General features: G+C 40.0%; 1 protein-coding gene across 1 annotated transcript; it reads left to right on the forward strand.

Moving 5' to 3' along the window:
- On the forward strand, positions 1–25,307 carry npm1b (nucleophosmin 1b). Its single transcript, XM_065958725.1, has 11 exons — positions 1–85; positions 389–471; positions 1,957–2,076; positions 2,276–2,369; positions 3,833–3,924; positions 5,400–5,455; positions 5,649–5,721; positions 11,225–11,320; positions 19,147–19,242; positions 19,348–19,422; positions 20,619–25,307. The coding sequence occupies exons 1-11, from the start codon at positions 37–39 to the stop codon at positions 20,670–20,672; spliced, it is 888 nt and encodes a 295-aa protein (XP_065814797.1). The 5' UTR covers positions 1–36; the 3' UTR covers positions 20,673–25,307.
- The last annotated feature ends 972 nt before the right edge of the window (positions 25,308–26,279 follow it).

Consider the following 26,279-nt stretch of genomic DNA (forward strand, 5'->3'; position numbering starts at 1 on the left):
CACCAGTTTACGGAAGCGTACACGGCCACTGCAAAGATGGAGGACGATATCTCAGATTCGAGCAGACCGCAAATGTACTTGTTCGGTGAGCCCTCATATTCAGACAAACTTAACATGTTCCTGTTGCACAATCAGCTTAGATGCCACGTCATCATTCACAGCTAGTTAGTTTACATTTTAATTAAGAGGAAATTAGCTAAATCACTGCCTGCTGCTGCTGGCGCCAATTCAGCTCTTTTGTTAGCTGGCCTTTCAGTGCATGGGAACACGTCGGCTGCGCACAGATTAAACGCTTCTATATGTCTTAATAAGATGCATTCTGTTCTAAATAAGTGTGCATATCATCGTGTTTAATGCTGGATGCATGTTGCACATTGCGTTTCTTCAGGTTGTACCCTGAAATCGGACAAAAGGGAGTTCAAAGTTGATGTAGACGACGATGATACGGAGCAACAGCTGTCACTCAAAGCAGTAAGACACACACACACGCACACGCACACGCACACGCACACACACACACACACACACACACATGCTGTGTCACTCTGCAGATGAAACTATAACTCAAAACTATTTGTTCAACTGTGATTTCGATCTTTTTGATGATGAAATGCATCCTCTTTATTATTTAACTTGTTTTTTTTCACCAAGCAAAATACACACAATGACATTTTTAAAACAGAAGCCCAGTGTTGTTGTGTTTATTCTACAATTCACTTAGCAGACGCTTTTATCCAAAGCGACGTACATCAGAGAGTAAGAACAACACAAGCAAGGATCTAGAAAAAAGGGAACAACGTCAGAAAGAGCAAACGATCAGCTTTGAGTCTGATTGGACACACAGGTGCTGACAGGAAGTGACCAGAGGAAAAGCACAATATTGAGGGTAGTTCTTGAGAGCTCTAATCAGTATAGAAACCATCTTATAAGTCGTCGTTATCAAACAAAAAACATCGTCATTACCATCATCATCATCAATAATATGGAGACCATCATCATTAAGTTAGTAGGTATTCATGAAAGAGCTGGGTCTTTAGCTTTTTCTTAAAGGTGCAGAGGGACTCTGCAGATCACATGGAGTTTGGAAGTTCATTCCACCACCGGGGGGCGACAGAGGAGAAGAGTCTAGTCAGCGTCTTAGGACCCTGTTGTGAAGGTTGGATCAGACGCCTTTCATTGGCAGAGCGTAGTGGGCGGGAGGGAGTGTAGACCTGGATCAGAGTTAAAGTAAGGAGGAGACGTTTTTGTCGCTGTTTTTGTAAGCGAGCAGCAGAGTTTTAAATGTGATGCGAGCAGTAACTGGGAGCCAGTGTGAGGAGATGAACAGCGGAGGTACATGAAGACGAGTCGTGCTGCTGCATTTTGTATCATCTGCAGGGGTTTGATAGTGACTGTAGGAAGACCTGCCAGCAGAGAGTTATGTCCAGTGGTGTCTTAAGAAGTGGGTATACTGCACTCTTAATCCCCCCCCCCCCCCCCCCCAAAGTTTTTTTAAAGTGGCCCATCCAGCAGAGTATAAACAGTGACATGTAAGACTACTCTTGCATATTTAGTTATTAGAGATTATTAGAGACAGAGTGGGGAGGGTCGTCCCTTCAACGTCCTTTAAATTTTTTTTTGCAGCACGCTGAATATTCTCAATCAATCATTGATGTGAGTCAGAGGAGATTTAGAAGTGGGTTTGTTTACCCCGATGGAAACTGATAAATAAGTTGGGTATACACTGATTATTATCTGCGTTAACCCTGCACTACTCCACTGTTTATGTCTTACTTAAAGTCCAACCTGCACAAATCTTAAAGCCCTTGAAACCAAAAGCTTTTTGTGAGACACTTGAACTGTAATTCATTTTTGGAAAGTTGTCTGCCGTATTTTTTGGGGTATTATTAACTTTCTTGCATTAGCTGTATTGGAGTGGAGGTTGTTTTTCTACAGAATGATTTTTTCCTTTTCCAGGTGTGTCTGGGAGCCGAGGCCGAGGATAAGTTCCACATGGTGGAAGTCGAGGGTCTGACTTATGATGGGAAAGCAACCAAAGTGCCACTAGTTGCTCTGAAACCGTCCGTCCTGCCCTCTGTGAGTGAACGCAAGCTCACACAAGACTTTCATTATTAAGCAATACGTTTCAGCAATATTTGTTTTTTTTTCCCATTATCTTTCTTTAAACCTACAGTGATCAAATAGTGTTCAGCCTCTGACTTTTTTAATCCAATAAAACAAAAATCATGATCAGTTTTAGAGTTTTTTTTGTTATCTTTTTCTTCTTCTTGTGCAGATGAGTTTAGGGGGATTCGAGATCACACCTCCAGTTACCTTTCGTCTTCAGTCCGGCTCTGGACCAGTTCACATCAGCGGGCAGCATTTTGTCAGTGAGTATGATGACAGCAGCTGCGAGTGTTGCTTTTATCTTTTTCTGTAGAGAAGCAGACAATACTATAACTTTTAAGATTTTGGGATGTCCCGTCAAATCCAGTGTTTAAGAGATTTAAGAGATGTTTTTTAAAGATTTATTTTGGGCTTTTCGTGCCTTTAATGCAGAGAGAGGACAGTGGATAGAGTCGGAAACCAGGGAGAGAGAGCGAGGAATGACATGCGGAAAAGGGCCACGGGTGGAAGCGAACCCGGGCCTACCGCTCGAGACGAGAGTCTCAACACATGGGACGCGCGCCCTAACCACTGGGCCACCAGCGCGCCACTTTTTTTTTTTTCATTTTAAAAGTTGGCTGCGTCTTATGCACCGGTGCGACCAATATAAAGTGCAGATACAAGCGCTGTCATACACCACACACTTCTTGATTAAGAATACATCCTCATTGAGTGTGTATTGAAAGCTGATTGCACGCTGAGTTTGGAAAGAACGGTCTGGCTGCGCAACGTTTTCCCTCACGATGTCATAATCAGACATTTACAGAAAACGGTGGGAGATTGTTCCCTAAAATAAACCTTATCAAGTGCTCTTTTGATTGAAAGAGTCCTATGTTATTCAGAATCAGAATCAGAATCCGGTTTATTGCCAAGTACATTTACACATACAAGGAATTTGACTTGGTGTATTGGTGCTAAACAATTAACAAGGAAATAAAGCAGAACTAGAAACAACTTAAATAATACAGAATAAGAAGATATTGCAATATATCAAATAGAATTAAATATAAATATATAAAAACACAAAATGTACAAAAGGTGCAGTGTAGGAGCTGTGCAGTCGACTGTGAGAAAAAAATCTTACAGTGTATGTAACCTACTCACAGAGTGCCTGTAAGAAAATAAGTTTAAAGTCCAGTGGGAAAGTTAAAGAGTGACCAGCGGAGTCTCTGCTTCACAACTTTCCCTGCAGGCTGAGAGCTCGATTACCGTCCTGTAGCTAGTAGGAGAGCAAACTCCACAAAGAGAAAACAAACTGAACTAAACGAGCGACACAGCTGTGCAGAAACTTCACGTAGTAGACATCGCTGAACACAAAAGAAATCGTCTTGCAGGAAGACAATTTAAACTCTTTTTTTCCTCTGAGAGACCTTCAAAAACAGATTTTACAGCACGTATTTCTTCTTTACTGTTGACGGTGTTTTTATGGGAAGAGAAGAAGGAAAAACATGGAAGCACGTTTGAATGTGGAAACACAGAGATAATCTTTTGACTTTCACTTATGACACACGGTGAGGGTCATGCATAAATAGTCTTTCATCTGATAATACTACACTTAACCGTTGATGGTAAATATATTTATGCCCTGCTGTTTCCAAGATGATTAAAAATGTCCTTACAAAGACTTCCTGGTTGAATCAGAATTACAATCACTTTGCAGTTCCAGTGACCTGCGTTTACTTTCCAGGTGTGAAGGATTCAGATGATGAAGAAGAGGAAAACAACTCGTCACCGGTGAAGCGGCCTGCAAGTCTGATGTCGGGGAAGAAGCCTCTGTTGGTAGATACCTTATTGTGTTCAATCAGCCCTCTGAGCTGTCTTCAACTGTGAAGGGAAATATCATCTTTTGAAACTTTAATCTCATGATATGAAGCTAGTATTAATAAAAACATGTTGTAGTTCTTATTGGATAATTGAAAGCCAACTGTGTGCAGCACTTTGAGTCCAAGACAAATTTCTGCAAGGGGACAATAAAGTGACTTAGACAACTTATCGGCAATTCAGTTCCACAGTCCACCCAGACCATGCAAACATTTACAAACAAACTACAGAAGGAGTTTATCAGAGGCCCGATCTCGATGTTTCCCCTCACACACTCACTTAAAATAATAATAATAATCTTTATTTATAGAGCACTTTCCAAAAACAAGTTACAAAGTGCTTTACAAGGACAGCAAATATAAAAACAGGCAGGTTATAGAATTATAAACAAGGCAAGATTAAGGAATAAAAATCACTTTAAAATCCATTTTAAAAGAACTTTAAAATACATACAATTCTTTGAAAGGAATTCTAAAAAGTGAAAATAGTAACAATTTAAAATCAACAAAAATTAGGAAAGGCTCGCCGGAAAAAGTGTCTTTAGAAGAAGAGACTTAAAAGAGATGACTGATTCTCCCTCACTTACTTTGATGCACGTTCTCGATAAGTCTGTGAGAGTTTAGGACTGTCCCACGATCGAATCATCAAGTGTGTGAGGGATCCCTCGCTCACTTTTTGAGCCCTTTATGCACCCTGTCCATAAGTGGGCATGCATGCAGACTTACCCAGAGTTCATAGCGCTGTGACTTGAAACGGTTTAGGGAGGACATCGAGATTCAGCCAACAAACCAATCAGTACTCGACAAAGATGAGCGCCGGCACACTGATACCCTCGTGTGGTCTCTTTGGGCATGACAGCGTCCCTGCAGGCCACCGTAGAGACAGTGATGGAAAAGATCGCACACCTCAGCACCTTTTTGAATGTCTCATTTTACTTTGAAAATCTCAGACAGCCTCGTGACTTTCTTATCGTTCCTCATCAACTGTTTTTATTTACTTTTCAATCTGTATCGAGTTCCTTTTTTGCTTGATGAAATTTAATGTTATTTTTGGTCTACCACAACTTCCTTATTTTCTTTCAAAATGAAAGCGGGTTTGTATCCAAACAGGAAGTACAGTACCCTTAGATTAAAGCAGTACAAAAATACAAAATAAAAGCATAAAATACTCTAGAAAAAAGCAAAATAAAAGGATTTCAAATGTGATTAATTGCTGTTAACTATTGGATTTCGTCTTTGAATCATAATTACAGAGAAAGGAATCGTTTGACAGTCTTACATGTTACATTGAGTGATGGAGTAAACAGTCAGTATTAAGAGGGTACATTTTTATTTCGGTGACCTTTAGTAAGACTTGAAACGTGTTGACAGCTCAGGTCCTCTGTACGACTCTCATGGTGTTGCTAATAAGATGTATTTGAATTTTTCTTGTAGAAAAAACTAAAGATGGAATCAGACGACGATGAAGAAGACAGCGACGACGATGACGAGTAAGTTTTCTTTTAAGGTGTTTTTTTTATTGTCATTGAAACACCACATTTACGTATCTTCTTTATTTTAGGTCTAATAAACAAATTAGATAAGAAGACATTTAGTCCTTAATTTTTTCCTATCATTGGTGCTGAGAGAACTTTTTGTTTTGTTTTTTCACTTACTGAGCTTTTGTCTTCCTCCTTTACGTAGTGATGATGAAGACGATGACAGCGACGAGAACGATGTGAAGCCTCTGAAGAATGTCGGGAAAGATGCCAAAAAAGTGAGACTGCTTTTATATTTGGACTTAATGAATATTTATTGAGAAAGTTTCCTTTGATTGTGCCCCTGAAACAAGTTTGAAAGAAGCAAACGGAGAGTCACACCTCTGCAGGGCAACAACAGACTAATTCAGAACTCGTTTGCAAGTCTCTAAACAAAAACAAGAGAGACAGAGCATATTAGTCCCCTTATATTTATATAAGATAAACCTTTATTTATCCCACAACAAATAAATGTATATATAGGCCTATACTGAGTAGAACTTTTTATATAAGCGCCACGGCTGTGAGTGAGTAAAGGAAAAAAAACTAAAATAAGCTTTTGCCACATGACATCATGTAGTCATGGCAACAGAGAAGTTGCAAAATGCTGTCCCATTTGTATTTAACCATTGGAGCCCTCGCAGCCTCATGCACTCAATCACTTTCTAGGTGACGTCAATAAGAGCAGTAAGGGCTCAGGGTTTAGGGAGGACGTAGAGATTCAGTCTTCATTGTCTCAATGGAAAATTCTTCTTCCCAGCGCTGTACACGATCGACAAGTAATGTCATCATTTGGTTTAGATGTCCGTCACAAACTGCACTGCTGTCGACAGTGTTAAAACATTTAGGGAGCTGTACATGTCGTGTCTGATATGTTGTGATAAGCTTGATGGATGAATATTAAAAGAGAAGAAAAAAGAGTCCAAAACTCTCAAAGTCACACACGAGACAGTCAGCTGCTGCAGGTCGCTACAAGAGCAGCACCCCAACCCTCTCAGATATCTGCATCGATATCTTTATTATCATTGTATACAAGGACACAACGAAACTTTGTTAGCAGCAATCCTATACAGCAGCGTTTACAAATATATATAAAAAATATATTTGTGGTTATATGAAGACAAGTATGTTTGTGTCCAGAGCAGTTGCTGTTCAGTGAATGAATAATAATAATGATAATAATAAATAAATAGACAGTTGTGGTGACTGAAAGAATATATACAGTTGTTATTATTGTGCAGTGACTGATTGGGTAAACAAATATATATAAAGAGAGATAAAGTGCAAATAAGTGAAGTTATAGTGCAGTGAAAGAGTTTATACAGTGAGTTGTTATTGTGCAGTGACTGCATGAGTAAATGTAAATCATCTAAATCTGAATCCTCCTGTGTTTATTTTTCTTGACTATTTTGCAACTCCTATTAGCATTCCTTCACCAAGTCTTGAAACAAACCAAAAGGTCCTTGGCTCTAAACTTTAATTTGTGCTGTATGAAATATGTGAGAAGCGTTTCCAGTCCTCTTTTGTCCACCAGGTGTCAGGGTAGTCATCTGCTGGCCGTCACTGTTTTTGTTGTTCTCTCAGCAGCTGCAGCCGGCTCCCCCTCCCCCCCCCCCTTTTTTTTTTTTTTTCTTTCTCTCTCTTCTGTTCTGTTCCTACCTCATCATTTAAACTCCCACAGACTGCACGCTGTAGTAGCATTTCATTTGAGCAGGCCCTTCCCATCCCTGCACTCACTGACCGTCCAGCTTTTTTTGTACGAGACAAAACATGGAACTTATTCATCCTGTTCGCTCATGTACCCACCTGTTTCCCTCCAGTAAAACACAGGGTCTGTGTGGCGTAATGATCGGATTTCTCCTCTGTAATCTGCCTGAATTCTCACTGTCTCACCGGCAAGACGGCACTGTGTTATCTTACACACACACACACACACACACACACACACACACACACACACACACACACACACACACTCAACAGTGTATAGATACACACTGGAGACTTTGAAAGAACACATATAAGTACATTTGTGCAAAAAGGGACGACTTTTGCTAAAAGTTCATATGCAGATAAAAACCCCTACACACACACACACACACACACACACACACACACACACACACACACTCACCAGTTATGGGAAACATCTTCCCTCCGTTTTTCTGTAACGCTGCATATCTTTGTCCCTCTGTCATCCCACTGTTAATATGATTGCTCCTTTTTATCGTCTCTCATGCCATTTCAGCGTTGCACCTGGCCTTTGCCTTTGAACACTTGTTTTGCGTGTTACCACAATCGTCTGCAAGTGTGTGTGTGTGTGTGTGTGTGTGTGTGTATTTGCCTCATTTTTTTTATGTCAGTGTCTGTTAGTGATTTCTTTTTTTCCTTTTTTTTTTTTAAACACGCCATCCCAGTGAAAACTGTGCCAGGCTAAAAAAAAAAAAAAAAAAAAGATCAAAGCAGGGCAGATGCACATACCTGCGACGTGAGCGTGGATCCTCGCCTCAGGGTCAGATGACAGCTGAGCATTTCTGTCACCTGTTGATTTATTCTGTTGTCTCATCCTCTCCTGCACCCCCGCACCCCGAGCCCTCCCCTACGTGGCCCTTAATGTTTTTTCACTAATCTGCATAAAACTTTTAGAAAGTCTACAATCAGTTTTAACATCTAAAAAGATCATTTAGTAACACACCTTCAGTCAGTCTGTCAAATTGACGTAAAGCTGTTTGTGTGAAACAACATATCAAATGTGTAAATAGAAACATTTCTTGCATTCTTACCTAAACTCCCTGCATGCTGACGCAGTGTCCAACACTATTTTCATTGAACAAAGCTTGACTTAAAGTCCGTTTAAACTCTGATTTTGAGCACATCTGGTTTGTTTTTACATATTAAGATCCCACTTTATGTAGCCTTCATGTTCAGTGAGAGGTTTGCAACTTAATAGAAAGGAAATCTAACAGCTTCATCATCAGTCACTTATCATAATTGTAGCATCGGAGCAGCCTGTTGTTGCTGGAGTTGGCATTAAGACGAAACAAGAACCTAAGAAAAAGAATAATGTAGTTGTTAAATCTTGTTTTAAGATAAATTATAAGTTCAGTGTAAAAAAAAAAAAAAAAAGTTTCTTTTGTCTTAGTGAGGCTCAGAGGAGATTCATTCACAATACAGAGACTTTGCAAAAGTTTTGCAGCACATCTGTGATATAACTTTCATGTGAATTAAAATTAATCAAAGATTGCTTCTCAGCTAAAGCGATTGCCTTGAAGAAAGTTCTAGTGGTAGAAGTTTTTGATGACCCAGGAAGTTAAAATCTCAGTTTCGGGTGCAGAACAAGTCAGAAACCTCCAAGCCAAGGAGGAGACTAAACAAAGAGTACCAAACTGAACCAATGGAAAACCAGATAAAGACACAAAGAAGGATCATGAGAGAGAAAGTGAAGGATATGGTTTATTGGATATTTGTTTTCCTGTGGTTTCTGACCTTTGATCTCTTACTGCACCTCGTATTTTAATGTCTCTCTTTATTCATAATGAGTCGTTCTGTCTTTGCTTCAGTTGTGTCACAAACAGAGAGTAACATTTTAGTAGGGTCATTAACTTTGTAGTGTAGACAAACCGATGAAAATCATTGTTTAAAGGACACCCTAATCCTAAATCACAAATACAGACAGCATTCACTCAGAGGCAGGATATGTCTCGACTTTTTGGTCTGTCCTGTGTGTGTTGCTAAAAAGCTTTGCAACCACTCTGGGAAAAAAAGCCCTGCAGCATTGTGTATCACCAAGTATCGCTGGAGGAAATAACATGTGTAATTGCCTTGTAGCAGTTATGTCAACACAGGCAATTACACACGTAGCCCGTTCCAAGGTGAATACCAGTGATTGCAAGGAGAGGGTTGGTGCTCAGGAAACGCAGGTACTTGCCTCGGCTATTACAAGGTAATTACACAGGTGACTGAGAGCGATGCAAACCTGACGGGAAGGCCTCCAGTGTGCAGAAGAACAAGCGCAGGTTATTTTTTTTTTGGGGGGGGGGGGGGGGGGGGGGGTACTAAGTATGTGATCAGTGACTAATGATCCAGCATGTGTAGTGCTTCCTCCTGTCATTTTATAACCGCATCAGTGCTAAGAGATCATTTCAGTTTTAGCCTCATATCAACTCTGATTTGTTTTTTAGTTCAGCCTGCAGATTTACAAACCAGAATAAAGACTCAACATTACGACTACTCGGCTACTTTGTGATGTAACGATCCACTCTACCTGCACTACGAGTGTCATTGAAATGTGTCAGCGTGGTGCCATGACATTTCCGTTCTTCATCATCTTTTACAATAATTAATTATTTTATTTTTGTTTGCGTCTTACACTCCCGATTTGAAACAAGACTCATTCTAAAAGGCTTTATATGTGATTTTTTTTGATCCAGCAGATGTCGCCCTTGAGCACCAGCATGAAACCAAAACAACTCGCGCTGCATTGTTGTGTTAGCATGCTAATGCTAGCGATCTTTATTATGCTGGTATCTTCACACTGCATGTAAATTTACCTGAAATGAGCGTGATCTAGAAACACAGTTAAGCAGTGAGTACAGTATGTTATTCTTCTTTTCTCTAGTCCCTCAATTAAACAACTTTTATACACGAGGGGAGGAGTCAGCCGGCCGTCCTGGCGATGTAAACAAAGTGAAGATAGGACTCTGAAAACTCTGAAAACATCACAGACAGTGGGACTCGGGTGTTACACCCATTGTAGACAGTCATGACTCACAGAGTTATTTTCAGAGGATATACTTGATTTATATTATATTTAAGTGTGAAAAATCTCATAGAAAGACTTTAACATCTAAACTCCACCATGTCTGTACGCCTCTCTTCATCACAAACAACATAAGCCTAAAGCAGACAGCGTCCTCTGCTGGTTTAAAAACATATCGCAGTATACAATTTTGTCAAATTGATCTAAATCATCCATATTTGTACAAACTTTAAAAAGTGTTTCAGATATCACATCACTGCCATTTCTGCTTTAGAATTGAGGATGCTATACTCGTTCCTTTGTACTAGTTTTTACTTTTGTTTGTCGTTTTTTTGTTCAATTCTTTCGGACAAATAGTCCACACCTGCACCAGAAGGACACGGACCTCATGCAGAAACCACGCTTATATAACCACGTTTGCAAGCACGTCTTCAAATGTGCTTCATGTTATGTTGCATGCCGATAACAATTCGTCAGCTATTAAAGAAACTTAATAAGGAACGCTTTAAAATCAGATTTCAAAACAACATAACACAACTGCTGAGCAAAAATCAGGTGATTTTAATTTGACTGTCCAACACAGTATATGAGCGTGAGCGGTGTGAATGTGAAGTGTTAACCCAACAGTTCTATCATCAGTATGTCCTGTTTGTAAGGGGTTATTAAAAATGTGATTTACAAGCCATCTCAACTGTTTTTCAGCTAAGTAAAACGATGTCTCCGAGAACTGCTCAAGAAACGTTTGCAGCTCCCTGTAATGTCAGTACAGCGCCCCCTGCTGTCAGCTCACTGTTTAAACATATTATCAATTTATTATCCAATTTCAGAGCTTTTTTTTCACACTTAGGACGATGCATTTTTGTCATCCAATCTCCATTTTCCTACATTTTAAGAAACATTTAGATGAAATAGAGCGGTAACTGTAGCTGGTTAAAAAGATGATCTCTTGTTTACCTGTTTTGATTTTTTTTTTTTTTTTTCAGAGTTTGGAGTCCTCAAAGAAGCCCAACAAGACGCCAGTGAAACAAAACGGTCCTGCAGGAAAACCATCCGGCTCAGGAATCATACCACAGATGAAGGTAGGGGAGGCTGTGGACATCTTTGTTTGTGTTTTAATTTATTAGGTAGCCCAAAGCCAATTGATTAGATAATGAAGTCATCTAAGAAGTTAAGTGAAGGCAGACATTAATGAAGAGGCGGCTGTGGGTCAGTGGTAGAGTTGGTCGTCTCTAAGCCGGATGGTCGGGGGTTCGATCTCCAGCTCCTACAGCCACATGTCCGATGTGTCCTTTGGCAAGACACTTTACCTCAAGTTGCTCCGGCTGCTTTGTCAGCGGTGAATGTGTATGAACGGGATTAGTTCATTCTGATGGAAACTTTACTCAGCAGCCTCTACCATCAGGGTGTGAATGTATCGGTGCTATACAAGCTCAAGTCCATTTACCATTTAGCTTTTTTTCCAGAAGTTACCCAGAATAATGGGATATTTGTTTAGTTTGATGCTCCTTAATGACGGCACCAGTAATGCACGCAGACACAGTATTCCTGTTCTCAACCACATAGGGCAGTTCTGAAGCGGCCATGCCTTACACTCCTTATAACCTCTTCAGGGTTCCCACTCGTCTTGGAAAATCTGAAAAGCAGTTGACTAATTTTCCAGTACTGGAAAACACCTAGAAAATGAGAGAAAAAGTCAAATGTCCTGGAAAATTATTCCAACACTCCTCCACACTTTCACCGCCATACGTTAATAAAAGTATCTATTTGTTACATAATCCACAATGCAGATTGAGTCGAATTCTATAGATAATGATAATGTTATGCCCCCCCCCCCCTCGTGTCAAAGGCCGATATTTATTTACAATTTAGTTGACAGGATGTAGTGAAAAGATCCTTCACAAAAACAGAAAAAAACATCATGAGAGTGAATTGTGGCTGTTGTATTAAATAGCATCCTATTAGAAAAGCAGCCAAAGAAACAACAACTGCAGAACATTCTCAAAAAGCAAAATCAGGTTTCAATGACAGAGGTTAATTGTTTGCGTTTAAGTCCAACTACAATTAAAACATTCCTAAAAGGAAAAAAAAAAAAGACTTTAAGTGTCCCCATTCAGCCACAGAAGAATGTGATGAATGCTCATTGCAATTAGCTCAAACTGATAGTTAATTTCTCAAGTGAAATGTCTCGCAAAGCCTGAACTCTGCCTTTCTTTAAGCAAACACACCTGACCTTTAAATGGGTTCCCCTGGGGGCTAGGTTTTAACCCGACCCCTCTGCCTGACCCCGCCGTCTTGTCTTGCCGCCTCCTCTGATAAGTGGCTGTGAGCACACGTTTACATTCGTAAGTTCAAAGTGGAGAGCTTTTATGCAAAGGTTCACACATTTCACAAAGCATGAGGTCGACCAAAACTCTTTTTAGTGTTGGAGCACAAATGCTGCCGGATTTTATGCTAAACATAGCTAATGCTAAAGGCCATCATATCATTCACTTGAACACCCATTAACACAAGAGGATTGTCATTTCTCCTCAGATGTCTTTAAAAGAAAGATGGCTAATTTTGATCACGTTAAACACTAAGCCTACTGGATTGCTAAATTCCTGAGATGAAAAAAAGAAAATTCCCCTCAGGGCCAACATGGTGTGTGTATGTGCAGGAGAGGCCGTCGCCCAGACATAAACACAGCAGCTCTTAGGATGCTCCGGGGGGGATTAGCTGACGGGCAGTCATCCCCACCAGTTTAACTTTTCTGGCCCGTGGAGCTTCAACTGCCCCCCGTCCCCCCCTCCCCGTCCCCCCTTCCCCCTCTCCACTTCTTAACAACAACTGTTCCCGCTCTACAACCTCTTCACACCCCTCACTTCCTGGACACACCTTCTCCCAATTGCTCTCATTAACCAGCGTTTGATGTCTGGTGCAGCTTGCGCTTCCAGATGCCCCTGAGGAGTTGGAGGCGGGGCGTGGATGTCTGTTTTTTCTTTACTAAATGCAGGTGACTGGTCATTACACCGTCTTGTCAGATCTGCTGCCAGGACCGCAGTTCTCACCTCTCTCGCAGCCCAGCGTGTCGCTCTTACCTTCTTCTTGTGTAACAGGCTCGACATGAGTCGTGGCTGATTTTGAAGTAACTTCATCTTGCAGCTGGTGTCTTTTGATTGATGGCTTTGGAGGAGTCGATGCCTTCAAGCGCACGTCACAGTCGTAAAGTTGTTAAGCACTCCACTCGAGCTTATCCCAAAAGGGTGTGAGTCATTGTTTCAGCGACTGATAGACGTGTGTTAGAGCAGGTGCCTGTGTTGTTCTTTCAACGATGTTTAATTCTAACTAAAGTCCCCTTTCACACTTACACCGCAACCCTGAACTTTTCCACACATTACCCTGAGGAGCTGTTTGTGTTTGTTCTTGTAATGAACTTTAACGTGCCTATTAAAGTGCTTAAAATGAATAAATCAATCTTTATTTGTATAGCACCAATTCATAACAAATGTGATCTCAAGACACTTTACAAACAAGCAGGTAAAAGACACTTTGTACTGTTTACAAAGATCCAACATGAATCCATCATGAGTGCTTAGCGACATTAGCAACAAGTTTCAGTGGCTATCAAGAGAATCAGAATCAGAATCTGGGTTTATTTCCAAGTACATTTACACATACAAGGAATTTGACTTGGTGTATTGGTGCTAAACAATTAACAAGGAAATAAAGCAGAACTAGCAACAACTTAAATAATACAGAATAAGAAGCTATTACAATATATCAAATAGAATTTAAAAATGTAAAATATGAAATATAAATACATAAAAAACTCAAAATGTACAAAAGGTGCAATGTAGGAGCTGTGTAGTGGACTGTGAGGGAAGAAAAAGAGGCAGAAAGCTCGAACAGAACCAGACTCATGATGAACAGACGTCTGCTGAAACTGTGCTCGGCTTGGAGAGTGAGATAGAGGGAGATGCAGGAAGAACGAGACAGATCGACAAACAGAGCAACAACAAGAATTAATAAGACAGATTTAAAGCTACAATATCAATATGTAATAATGGCAAAAGTATGTGTAGTATTAGCAGTAACGGCTTAGTATGATAACAGACTGATCAGTCTAATATAAACATTAGCAACTGTAATGATGTTGAAACGGGAAAGACAGATTATGTTAACTTTGTAGTAGTTCAAGTTGAGCAGCTCTAAGATTCTCTTTAATATTTATAAAAATGATAAAAGATCTAATTCAAAGTTTGAATCAGCAGTAAGGTAACTAGCTTGTCAGTATTACATTGATGAGGCACAAAACATCAGAGAAAGCCACATGATTTGCTTCTGTCTACAAATGTCAACCAATACCGATGTTCAACCGATGTTAGAATGCGTTCCTATTTTTAACCTGTTACTCCGTGTAAGCTGTAAGGCTGATTTAAAAAAAAAATTATATTGTAGTCACACACAACTTCTGCCGGACCCTTTCATGACGTAATCATCCAGATTTTAAATTCTAAATATCAAACATGTTTGAAATAAATCGGGGCGTCCCCGACGATCGGCGGGCAGGTCGGGGACGTTGAGATTGGATCTTTGGACCGCTCACACTACGAGATAATCTCAACAGATAATCGGTTCCGAGCAGCCTCGAGTCGGGAGCGAACCCTGCGATTGTCGGGAAGGAAGAGTCGGAGCTCAAATCGGCCCGATTATCTCGCAGTGTGAGTCAGGCTTTAGGTTTTAACCCCAGTTCTAAATCAGGTAGAGTACTTTAAGTATGTGAGAAGGCGTCTAACACAGTCAGTGTAACGCTGTGTGAAGGACCATGTCTGCACTTTATATGTAATGGTGATTTATATAAGAAAATGACCTATGACACTGAGTTTTTCCATGACCAACCGTCCTCAGTGAGTCATGGCTGAGTCCAGACAAAGGCCCTCGAAGCGCTCATTCCAACGAAATGACAATAACCCTCCCCGACACACCTGATGAGCAAAAGGTGTCACAACCATGTGTTTGCACTGGATTGGAGGCCAAGAGATTGCATCAAATGATAGCATGCTTGTGATTAAGTTCCAAGTCTCGTGGCATCTGTAATCAGTGTCTGGCCCAGATGAAAAAGCTTTGCCGTGCTTTGTGTGTTTATCAGCTGTTTCAGGTCCACAGCTGTCCTTTGGAAGTCGAGAGGAGCTGCCCATAAATAATAATACGTAGTGCATTTGTCTGGCCGGGAGCCAGCAGCATATGTGCTCCCTTTTTTTTTTTTTTGAAGTGTGGTATGTGTGTCAAGGTTTTCTTCATTTAATTCCTTTGATCTTTGCTATAAAATGCAGAAGTCTTGGGGACAGGGACAGATAATTGCTTTTCTCAACGAAGAGAGATTTTATTTTCTCAGGAATATTCCACCTGTTTTTTTTTTAACCATTTCAAGTCTCCTGTTGGTTTTCAAACCCTAAAGTTGCTTATGGTGTTTGAAGTATTATATAAATACATACTGTGTCACATTGGCTGTCACTTTTAATCCAAAGAACCGGACCATTAGGGTAGGGCGGGGGAAAAAAGCTCTGCCTGTGAAACCAGTCCAACCATTACTCAATAAAGTGTGACCCTTTGTATTTCCAACAAACCCCCGTTTTTAAAACTACGGCTAAAGGCACGTTGTCATTCCAAGGACCCCCATGAAGCATCATCCTGGAATGACTGGAACCCCCCCTCTCTATGAAAGTTTCTTAAATTACTCTGTTGATGATTGGCATAGAAAAAGAACACAGGTGTGTGTATGAGATGATTAGTAACATCTAAAAAGACATGTTTGTTTCACCCCCCCTCCGTCCCCTAATCACCAAGTTTCTGCACCTCCTCTGGTGACCCCCAAGGGGATCCAGAACCCCACTTTGATAAACCCTGTCCTAAGGTACATTGTACAAACAGCAGAAGAAGGAAATACAGACACCAATTTCAGGAAAGAATACTGATATGGCCACTGATTTTGAGCTGAATATAGCTATACCTTTTCAATTAAGGGTGTGGACTCATATGACAATGCAAAGGTGCCTGCTTAGCTGTGATACTGTGATAGTCTCATACATAGTCTGCAGGCAGTGATAAGTATGTGTCTGATGTAGTTTTTCTACAATTCACTTAGCAGACGCTTTGATCCAAAGCGACGTACATCAGAGAGTAAGAACAACACAAGCAAGGATCTAGAAAAAAGGGAACAATGTCAGTAAGAGCAAACGATCAGCTTTGAGTCTGATTGGACACACAGGTGCTGACAGGAAGTGACCAGAGGCAAAGCACAACATTGAGGGCAGTTCTTGAGAGCTCTAATCAGTATAGAAACCATCTTATAAGTCGTCGTTATCAAACGAAAACCATCGTCATTACCATCATCATCATCAATAATATGGAGACCATCATCATTAAGTTAGTAGGTATTCATGAAAGAGCTGGGTCTTTAGCTTTTTCTTAAAGGTGCAGAGGGACTCTGCAGATCACATGGAGTTTGGAAGTTCATTCCACCACCGGGGGGCGACAGAGGAGAAGAGTCTAGTCAGCGTCTTAGGACCCTGTTGTGCAGGTTGGATCAGACGCCTTTCATTGGCAGAGCGTAGTGGGCGGGAGTTTTTGTATTTAACTTTCATTGTAAAATGTTTAAGCCATTATCAAGATATTTGTCATAGGCTTTTAACAGCCGATCTATTATTCAGCTCTTCGGCACAAGTCTCCAATAAAGCACATACTATGTGCATAGCAAGGCATCACATATTAATGTTCCTTTATTTTTCTTTTAAAGCACATTTGTTGTTCTCACTAACACATTTTTATGACAGCCGAAATCTGTACATTGACAGCTTTTGTTAAAACTTTGTTTGAGATTTTACCTCCTATTGTTTGGGACTAGTACACAGAAATCTGAAAGTCAAAATGCTGATATGCAGCGTAGATTAAAATAGTTAAAAATGTCCTGGACGTGAAGTTTTTTCTGTTTTGTGACTCATCTGGGTAAAAAGTCGCTTTAGACATGGCTTCACTCTTCTTTCAAATGTGTCTCTGGCTATCAATGAAACCCTGCAATTTTCACTGGAATCCACACCGGCTGTGCATGTAAGGGCAAGTTCTGGGGCTTGTGTAACATGCAGTACCTGTGTGTGTGCGTGTGGGTGTGTGTGCGCGTGTGTGGGTGTGTGTACTGTATTTGTGTGCACATTTCTAATTTGGGACCTCAAGGTGCCTTGAATGCCCAGGTCTGGACACATGTGAGGGCTTGTTAGTTCAATGCTTTTTTTAAAAACAGCTCCTATAATGTCACAAAAACAAGGTTGCTTGGGACAGTACTTTTTCTATTAATTTAAATTTGATTTAATTGTATGTGCTTCATTGTTACATAAAACCAGATGAAAATGACACCTGCAACGTCTCACTCTCTTCTTGTAAAACATGCTACACACACATCAGTCCCAAAAGCAGAAACAGGACGTACAGTAAGGAAATGCATAATTGGAGAGATAGAGGGCTGCACAGAGACTGGCGTTCGGAGCAGGTGGGGGTTCAGTGCCTTACTGAAGAGCACTATTGCACCACTCTAGAATTGAGTTGACACCTCTTCAGCAACCAGGCCCACTTGGTACATACCGGGACTTGGACTGGCCCCGACCATGTCCAACACAATTCCTGACCTATGCACTGACTTTGCACCATTATGACAAATGGCAAACATGCTCAGGAGCTGATTTCTTAAACAGATACTTTTATCTTAGTAGAACTAACTGTAAGATATTTCAACCAATTCATTTTTAACCATTTCCATCATAGTTGTCTGCTCAGCTTTGATGCTAAGCTGCATTTGCTGCAGACAGTGCTGAGAGTATTCTAAACTGTAGAGTCGTAGCATGCTCTGCTGGGCACATTACATAAAAGTATCATAAGTGACTCATCTTAAGTAATGTTTTCTACATAAATGGTTTTAATATTGGTTTATGTCCAAATAACAGAAATAAATGGACTTGAGCTTGTAAAGCGATTTTTCTAGTCTTCTGACTCCTCAAAGCGCTTTTTACACCACAGGTCACACCTCCACATTCACACACTGATGGTAGAGGCTGCTGAGTAAAGTGTCCATCAGAAGTAACTAATCCTATTCATACACCACAGGCGAAGCAGCGGGAGCAATTTGAGGTTAAGTGTCTCGCCCAAGGATACATCGGACATGGTGCTGCAGGAACTGGGTATCGAACTCTCGACCTTCTTGTTGAGGGACGACTGACTCTACCAACTGAGCCACAGATACTTATATCTATTACAGGCCATTAATATCAGCCAGCACATGTATCAGAGTGCTTCTAGTCTTGACCTTTTATAAACTTGTGTCAGAAATAGTGTCGGTGTCCGTTTGATGTCAGGTGTTTGTTCTGTTAAGTGCACTTGTTGGAAATTTGCCGTTAAAGGAAAAAACACATTTGCCAAACGATCTCTGCTGGTGAGTCAGGGCTTGCCCTCTCCGGCTTGCAGACAATAAAAAACATAATTTGTACCTGATGTATTTGGATTTTAAAAAAAACAAAAAAAGATGGTGTAATTAGCTTAGAATTTGTTGTCCTTTTGTAATGCTTTCATCTTTCTCCAGCTGGTTGCCCATGCCAAGCTTGTAAAGTCAGACCCAGACCGTAATGGGTCACGATAGGGCTGGAGCTTAGAACGGCCCGTTGGTCAGCTAACGGATTCATCGCCAAAGAAGTCAGAACTAGTGCTTTTCAGTAGAGGTCAAATGAGAACACAAAATGTAACAGCAAGAGCCGAGCTTGAGTCATAAAAGAAATACTGTGCCGTAATATGAAGCTTATCTTTTAATCTACAACTCTACAAATCTTGCTCTATTTGACAAATCAATCAGTGCTTCTTATCTACGTGATGTATTGTTTTGAAGACACCTGCCCCGGGAAAAGACAAACCCCAGGCCGGCCCGTCTAAATCTCCCTCCCTGACCGAGATTAAGAGCAAGTTGTCAACGACCGCCAAGGAGGTAAGGGCTTGTCATCCTCTCTTTGCAAAATTACCGCTCTTAATTGAATGTCTTGACGCACACGGTTAAGCTGATGATTTAACTGCCCTTTTTTTTCCCAACCAGGGAAAACCTCTCCCGAAGACGGAGCAGAAGTTTGAGAATTTCGTCAAGAGTTCTTTTAAAATCTCTGACAAGAAAGTAAGTAATCGTGATGCATCATGCATGCATTTATTTATTACTCATGGTCTTTAGGAGCACTTATGAGGCAACTGAGATTGCTCTTTGTTTATTTTTACATCCTACATTTTTTTTACATTTTCTTATGCGATGTGCAATTTATGTCATTTGCTCTTTTAGCCAAAAGGAAGTTGTTTTGGTTTCCAGATATTTTCCAGTTGCTGGGTGTTAGTAGCCAAGGTCACCTTTACATCAACCTCCTTTTCAGCGTTAAGAGCTTTTTGCCATGATGGATATCCAAGAATGTCTTATTGTTCCCCACGCTGTCCTCGTACTTCCACTGTCCATTATGCCTCAAAGGCCTCCGCAGCACAGTGTGTTCTCTATGAATTATGCTCATTTTGTTGTCGGCCGGCTCTTTTCGAGATGGGAATGGGAGTACACCTGCCAAGGCAAACTCTTTCTCTGTGATTTACTGGAGTGTGCCTTTTGTAGTCTTAATGAAGGGACTGGTGGTATGAGGATGGTACCAGTCTCTCTCTTTCACATTCGAGGCTTTGGACCAACCTGACATTTTTTTTTCTCCAAATGCAAGCCTTCAATCTTTTCTAATGCTGCCTGTCATTTTAGAAAAAAAACAGTCTCTGCAGATTGTTTTGCAGAACCTGAATTAATCACCCAAAACCTTTTTAGACGTTTAGGCAGTGGGCTGGATGCAACACCTCAGTTTTCCTTTATCAAAAGCATCTCTTAAAAATGGCTATTTGAGCGATCATGTGTGATTTTACTGCAGTATTAAAATGTTAGCTGTACAGTTATGAGCGCAGGTGAAAGCTCTTTAGACCGGCGCAAGAGCTGGTTGGACAGGAAAACGAGCGAGGGGGATGGGGGGGGGGGGCTTGTTGATCCCAGTGTGTAGAAAACATCTGTGGAAGTGCTTTGGTTTCATCAGCCAAGGCTGAGATCTGTCAGACCTGGAGCACCTAGTCATATACTCTGGTATGTAATGTTGCCCCCACCCAACCCCTCGTCGTTCCCCTCAACAGCCCCCGTCTAAAGTCAGCGTTCCCACAGGCGAGACGCACACAAGCATGTTTGAGTAAAAAAAAGTGAGTCATGTGTGTAACGCTGTATAGCACCTCATCGGGATGATTTATAATTCCTTTCTTCTGTTCTGTTGTTACCCCCTCCACCACCCCTCTCCGTACCTTCCTCAGGTGGTCAAGGACCTTTGGAGTTTTGTACAAACACTGAAGATCGGGAAGAAGTAACAAACCTTTACAATTTGAAGCATTTTTATATGTTTTGCATCCTGCAAGACATTTAAAGGCACAGTCAGCGACATTTCCTACTTGGCCTTATTACGTCATCATTACTAACTCTGACTTGGAGTGAAGATGGACTGAGGGTTAGGTATATGGGGAAAGAATTTACTGATTCAGATTTTTAATTTTCTTTTAGTTGGTAAGATGTGAAGCACCTCCTGAAGCTAGTTTGCAATTCACACTTGAATGAACTCAATCAGCCACGTTCAGCAGGTTGCAGATTTTCTAAAAGTAGTAGCTTCATCACATGCAAATCTGAACCACTTACAAGGAAGGAAAGGAATAACAATACCCATTAGGATCTGCAGATATGGCTGCATTCCAATATCTATGAATCATAACTATTAAGTATGCAAGAAAAACATTTGGCATCCTTTGATACATGGATGTTAAACATGGTGATATTCTTCAGTAGATACACTACAGAGATTCACTCTGGTTAGCACTGCTTCTATACATTTCCCTTGATCTCCAAGATTTACAATTTTCCAACAGAATTCAAATTGAGCTACAGACTATTAAGTTAGCCCGATCAAGAATGTTCAAAGCACAGTGCTATGACGAGGTAGCATGTCCCGATTGTTTGCATACTTCATGCTAAGTATGTTCTTTGTGAGGACGGCTGCAGTGTAAAAAAAAAAGTTGATGCATTTTTTTAAACTTGCTTCACCTACAGGCAATACAAGTTGCACATGCAAATATCAACAGCTGATTTAAATAAGAGATCAGTTATTAGACAACAAAGTTTACTCAGAAGAGTCCAGACAGAATCTAGTGAAGTCACTGCTTGGATTTTGGTTTTCTGGTCATACCCTGTTTGACACAAAGATACCTTTGCTGTCTGTGAGGTTTGGAAATGTAACTTTTAATATACTACTATTAAGGAGAAAGACATGTTTAAACTCTACACACCAGGGTTCTTTGATGTACATTATAAAAACGCAACCAGCTGCTGACTGCAGGTGGAGAAACTTTCTAGTTTGCAGAAGTTATTCCTTTCCTTGCTTGTAGACGGAGAGATTGGTATGCCTACATTTCTTTTTACAAAGTTGGGTTATGTTGCCTGGAACTGCACCTTACAATCTGCTAATGCTGCTGCTCTTGCAGTGTGATGCTATGAGCTGAGCCTAGTTTCAGGTGCTTCGCATCTATGACACCGTGTTCTTAAGTCCACAATGCAATAGGAGATATTGCAGAATGTGCCTTTAAATATCTCTACTGTAAACTGAGAGTCACCAGATGTGTGAATTTGAGCCGTGATTACAAGGATGGTTAAGACATCTGAGCGGGGGGGAGGGGGGACAGTGATGACATCTTTCCTCTTGAGATGTTTTTGTGTTATTTTAAGTTGTGTCTGGCTTTAAAATGCATTTTTAGCTTGCAAAACTTTCTGATTGTACTATGAATCTGAGAAATTGCTTGATACGTATTGAACAGAAACTGGTCAGTTTATGTTGATGTTTATGTTTTTTTTCTGTCCTTCAATTTTGGTAAGAGCAACCCCTGCAGCAGAACATACCTGCAATAATCAGGTGTTTTCTATAACTCTTAAGGGCCAACAACACAAACACAACAAAATATTATGTCTTTATTTGAACTCGAAAATCATTGAAAGCATAGCCTTCATTTACAATGACGTTGAGCAGGATAAACAATGAAAAATAAAATATATGTACACTTACACATATACTGTATACATACACACATAAAAAACACATCATAGATAAACAAAATCAGTTAAAAACCGACAAATCGATAATAAGAAGTATTAATACCGAAGCATCTTCATCTATGTTTGCAGTTTTAATCTCACTGCTGTTGCTCATCATCATCATCATGTAAACGTTTGCGTTAACAGGACGTGTGTCAGCCATTGTTTTACATCCTGGCATTTCTGAACAGTGTTATATCTTAGTGTTTTAATTAGAGCCTGACCGATTCATCAGCCAGCCGATATTAGCGTATCAAGTGACTATCGGTGTCGGCTAATTTTATCGCAGATATGCGCGGATATTACTAGATTTATTCACCAGTCAAAGAATCTCTTTCACCAGCAGAGGGCGCTATATGGATTATAACGAGCATCATCACTCTCCAGAGTGTCAAGCTGCAACACACAGGCGCAGTTACTTTCCAGTTCAGTGACCGTCATGTCCTCGTTATCCTGTATATCTTTAGTGTTTGATAAGTGTTTGATAACGCATTCAATGTTTATTTCTATATCTACCCACTTCTACAGATCGACGATAGATCAAAGAAAGATATCGGCCGATTTATCGGTATCTGATTTTTCTCTCTTCCTAATGTCGACATATCGGCATCGCCCCCAAAAATCCCATATCGGTCGGGCCCTAGATTTAATACTTCAATCCAAATGTAGTCACATTTATATTAGCATCATGGAAACATGCAGAACCTGCAAATGTTACAAACACGCTGACTCGACCCGTTCAGAGCGAATTAATTCATATCAAGCCCGTTAACGTGCGTCATAACCTAAAGGGTGATTACAGATCAAGTGTTCAGAAGAGCGACACACAAAACCTTACAAAGAGTATTATGAGGTCCATAAAAGCAACACAGATAGACGCACAGACTCAAATGATTTTATAAACACAACATACACAGCAAGTTAAAAACACGGCTAACTAGCTCCAGGAGTAGAATTTACGACGTGTAATCAACGCTGTTAAAACATATTACAGGCCTATGATTAACACAGACTTTCTTATTTATTGCAACGTAATCACAAGGTGTATATCAGAGGGACATGAGAGCCCGTAAAGAAGTCAAACCCGGTAATTGTTTGCACTCTTGTGTATCAGCGCTCTGGTGACAATAAGCACTCACACCGGCTGTGCGTATGATGTGTTTATGATCCTGTTTGAGGCCTTTTTATGAGACAAATGTTGGCGGCTGGGTACCATCTTAAGCCAATCAAATCACTTTGTCTAACCTAAAAAAAACTATTTAAAATTCCTTACCTATAAACTGTACTGTAATAATGTGTCATAAAAGTCGCTCTGGTCATTTACCGTATCAGTAGATTTTAAATTACGTCTGAAATTTCTCAGTTTTCAGAAGGAGCAGCATTTCTCATGGTTTGTGTGCGAGTTCCTTCAAAAGTCCTTCATCAATACTTTCTTTGAACACTTCCCTTGTATCAAACCAATTGAACGTCTCTGTAAATACATCTCTTGCTTTTTTTTTTAAGTACGGCAGCTGAATTATGATATATTTTTAAGTGTATGCGTAATCCGCCCTCGCTAATCGCTGATTTTGCAGCTTGAAAATGTTGTAATGATCTTTTATTTGAAACATTGTGTTTGCTAGTTTGGAGTAGACGTGTGATTTACTTGTTAAATAGTTTTTAATTTCTTTCCTGTTTTTTTTTTGTGTGAACTTTTTTTTTTAACTTTTTTTTTTTAACTCTGCTGTCGTTGTATCTTGGAGTCACTCTCCTTTTGATTCTGTGCTGAGAGGAGTTTTGAAGCCATCATGATGTCCAACGACGCATCTTTGTGTAGTGACAACAAAATCAATTTGAAGTTAAGGTCCCTGAAATGCTATTGGCAAAAAATGATGTTAGAAACAACATAGAGTTGTCTTCGTTTTGAGCAGTAGTGTACGACGGAGGATTAGGGCCATGTTAAAAAAAAAAAAAAATAACAATAATTTTGAGATTAAACTCGAAAATTTACGACTTTATTCTCATAAATTTACGACTTAAATCTTGTAAATTTACGACTTTATTCTCGTAAATTTACGACTTAAATCTCGTACATTTACGACTTTAAACTCGAAAATTTACGACTTTATTCTCATGAATTTACGACTTAAATCTTGTAAATTTAGGACTTTATTCTCGTAAATTTATGACTTAAATCTCGTAAATTTACGACTTTATTCTCGTAAATTTACGACTTAAATCTCGTACATTTACGACTTTATTCTCGTACATTTACGACTTTAATCTCGTAAATTTACAATTTTAATCTCGTAAATTTACGACTTAAATGTCATGAATTTACGACTTTATTCTCGTAAATTTACGACTTTAATCTTGTAAATTTACAACTTTAATCTCAAAATAAAAAAAATGAAAAAATTTGAACGTGGCCCTAATCCTCCGTCGTAGTAGTGAGTGTCTCTGGTTGTATGAGACTATGGGACGCGTAGGTTGATGTTTTATTGACCCCCTCTCTTTCTCTCTTTTTCTTTTCTTTTATGTGTTTTTGTCTACAACCTAAATGACCTTCTGTAAAAACATCAGTCATGAGTGACAGTTGGATTCATCGAGCCTCTGCTGCATGTGTCCGTTCATCTTAAAATGTAAAGCTGATTCTCTGATTGTCCAATCTGAGTGTGTTTGAGTCCATGATATCTGTGCAGACTCGACATGAAAAGTGCATTTTGTCCATGTAGCTGGTCTTTATTGATTTCTTCATGCATGACTGCTGATGCTAGATTTTCATTCTGTCATGGTTTGTTGAGATGAACTTGTCCATCTATATTTCTTTTTTTAAACCTTCCTGTAACATGTACCTGAATAAAGCGAACCCCAGATGGTTTTAAGTTTCATTTTTGTGACGTTTTTGTGGCAGTAAACAAAAGCAAATTCTGAGTGTTCAGAATTAAAGACAGGGTTGGTCATTTTCTCCAGATACACTTTTTTAAGATTTTGGTTGAAGTTGTCTTTAGGTCCTGACAGAAATGAATAACTCATGTTCTCTGAAAAAGGAACGAAGAAAATCTGTCATCTGTATCAGTTTGTAAGTCTGTAAAAACTTCAACCAATGTCTGCCACGAGGTACCAATCTGATGAACCAATCAGACGCCTCCCTGTCTCCCTGCTCGTTCTCTACACAATGCATGCACGAGCCCACACTCAAAGAGATCAACTGAAGTCCGCTTCTGGAGCAACGGCGCTCGTGCTTGTAAGTGAGGGGGCGTGGCTTTAGAGGGAGCACATAGGGGAGGGGGCGGGTGCAGACGCAGCACTGAGGGAATGCTACTTTCAAAATCATGCTAGTTTTCAAAAATTACCACCCCTGCCTTTAAGGTTGTCATAATGTTCCCTACTTTTCCATACCACATGTTTTTAAACGATACATTCTCCATTTCTTTAATGAACGATAAAATCGAGAAAAAAAAAAAAGGTCCTAACCTCTCCCACACCAGTGTGCCTGTAAGCGCTTCAGAGACCACTCCACTATCAAACACAGGTAAGCTGCTCCACTGTTTATCAAAAACAAAAAGTATGTTTGAAAAGGAGACAGATGAAGTTCAAGGGCATATATTCCCATCGCTTATCTACTATTGTCATTAAATGACAATGTGAGGTTCACATTTTTTTATGTGTATTTTGAAACCCTTCTGTAAAGGCTATATATGTGATTTTTTGATCCAGCAGATGTCGCCCTTGAGCACCAGCATGAAACCAAAACAACTTGCGCTGCATTGTTGTGTTAGCATGCTAATGCTAGCGATCTTTATTATGCTCGTATCTTCACACTGCATGTAAATGTACCTGAAATGAGCGTGATCTAGAAA

Source organism: Labrus bergylta, chromosome 9, assembly GCF_963930695.1.
Source record: "Labrus bergylta chromosome 9, fLabBer1.1, whole genome shotgun sequence".
Taxonomy (NCBI): Eukaryota; Metazoa; Chordata; class Actinopteri; order Labriformes; family Labridae; genus Labrus; species Labrus bergylta.

Bases quoted from the DNA above. Each gene is read 5' to 3' on its own strand.
- npm1b (XM_065958725.1), top strand. From the start codon at position 37: ATGGAGGACGATATCTCAGATTCGAGCAGACCGCAAATGTACTTGTTC. The intron at 5,722-11,224 runs GTGAGACTGCTT...TTTTTTTTTCAG, and splicing joins TCGGGAAAGATGCCAAAAAA to AGTTTGGAGTCCTCAAAGAA. The intron at 19,243-19,347 runs GTAAGGGCTTGT...TTTCCCAACCAG, and splicing joins TGTCAACGACCGCCAAGGAG to GGAAAACCTCTCCCGAAGAC.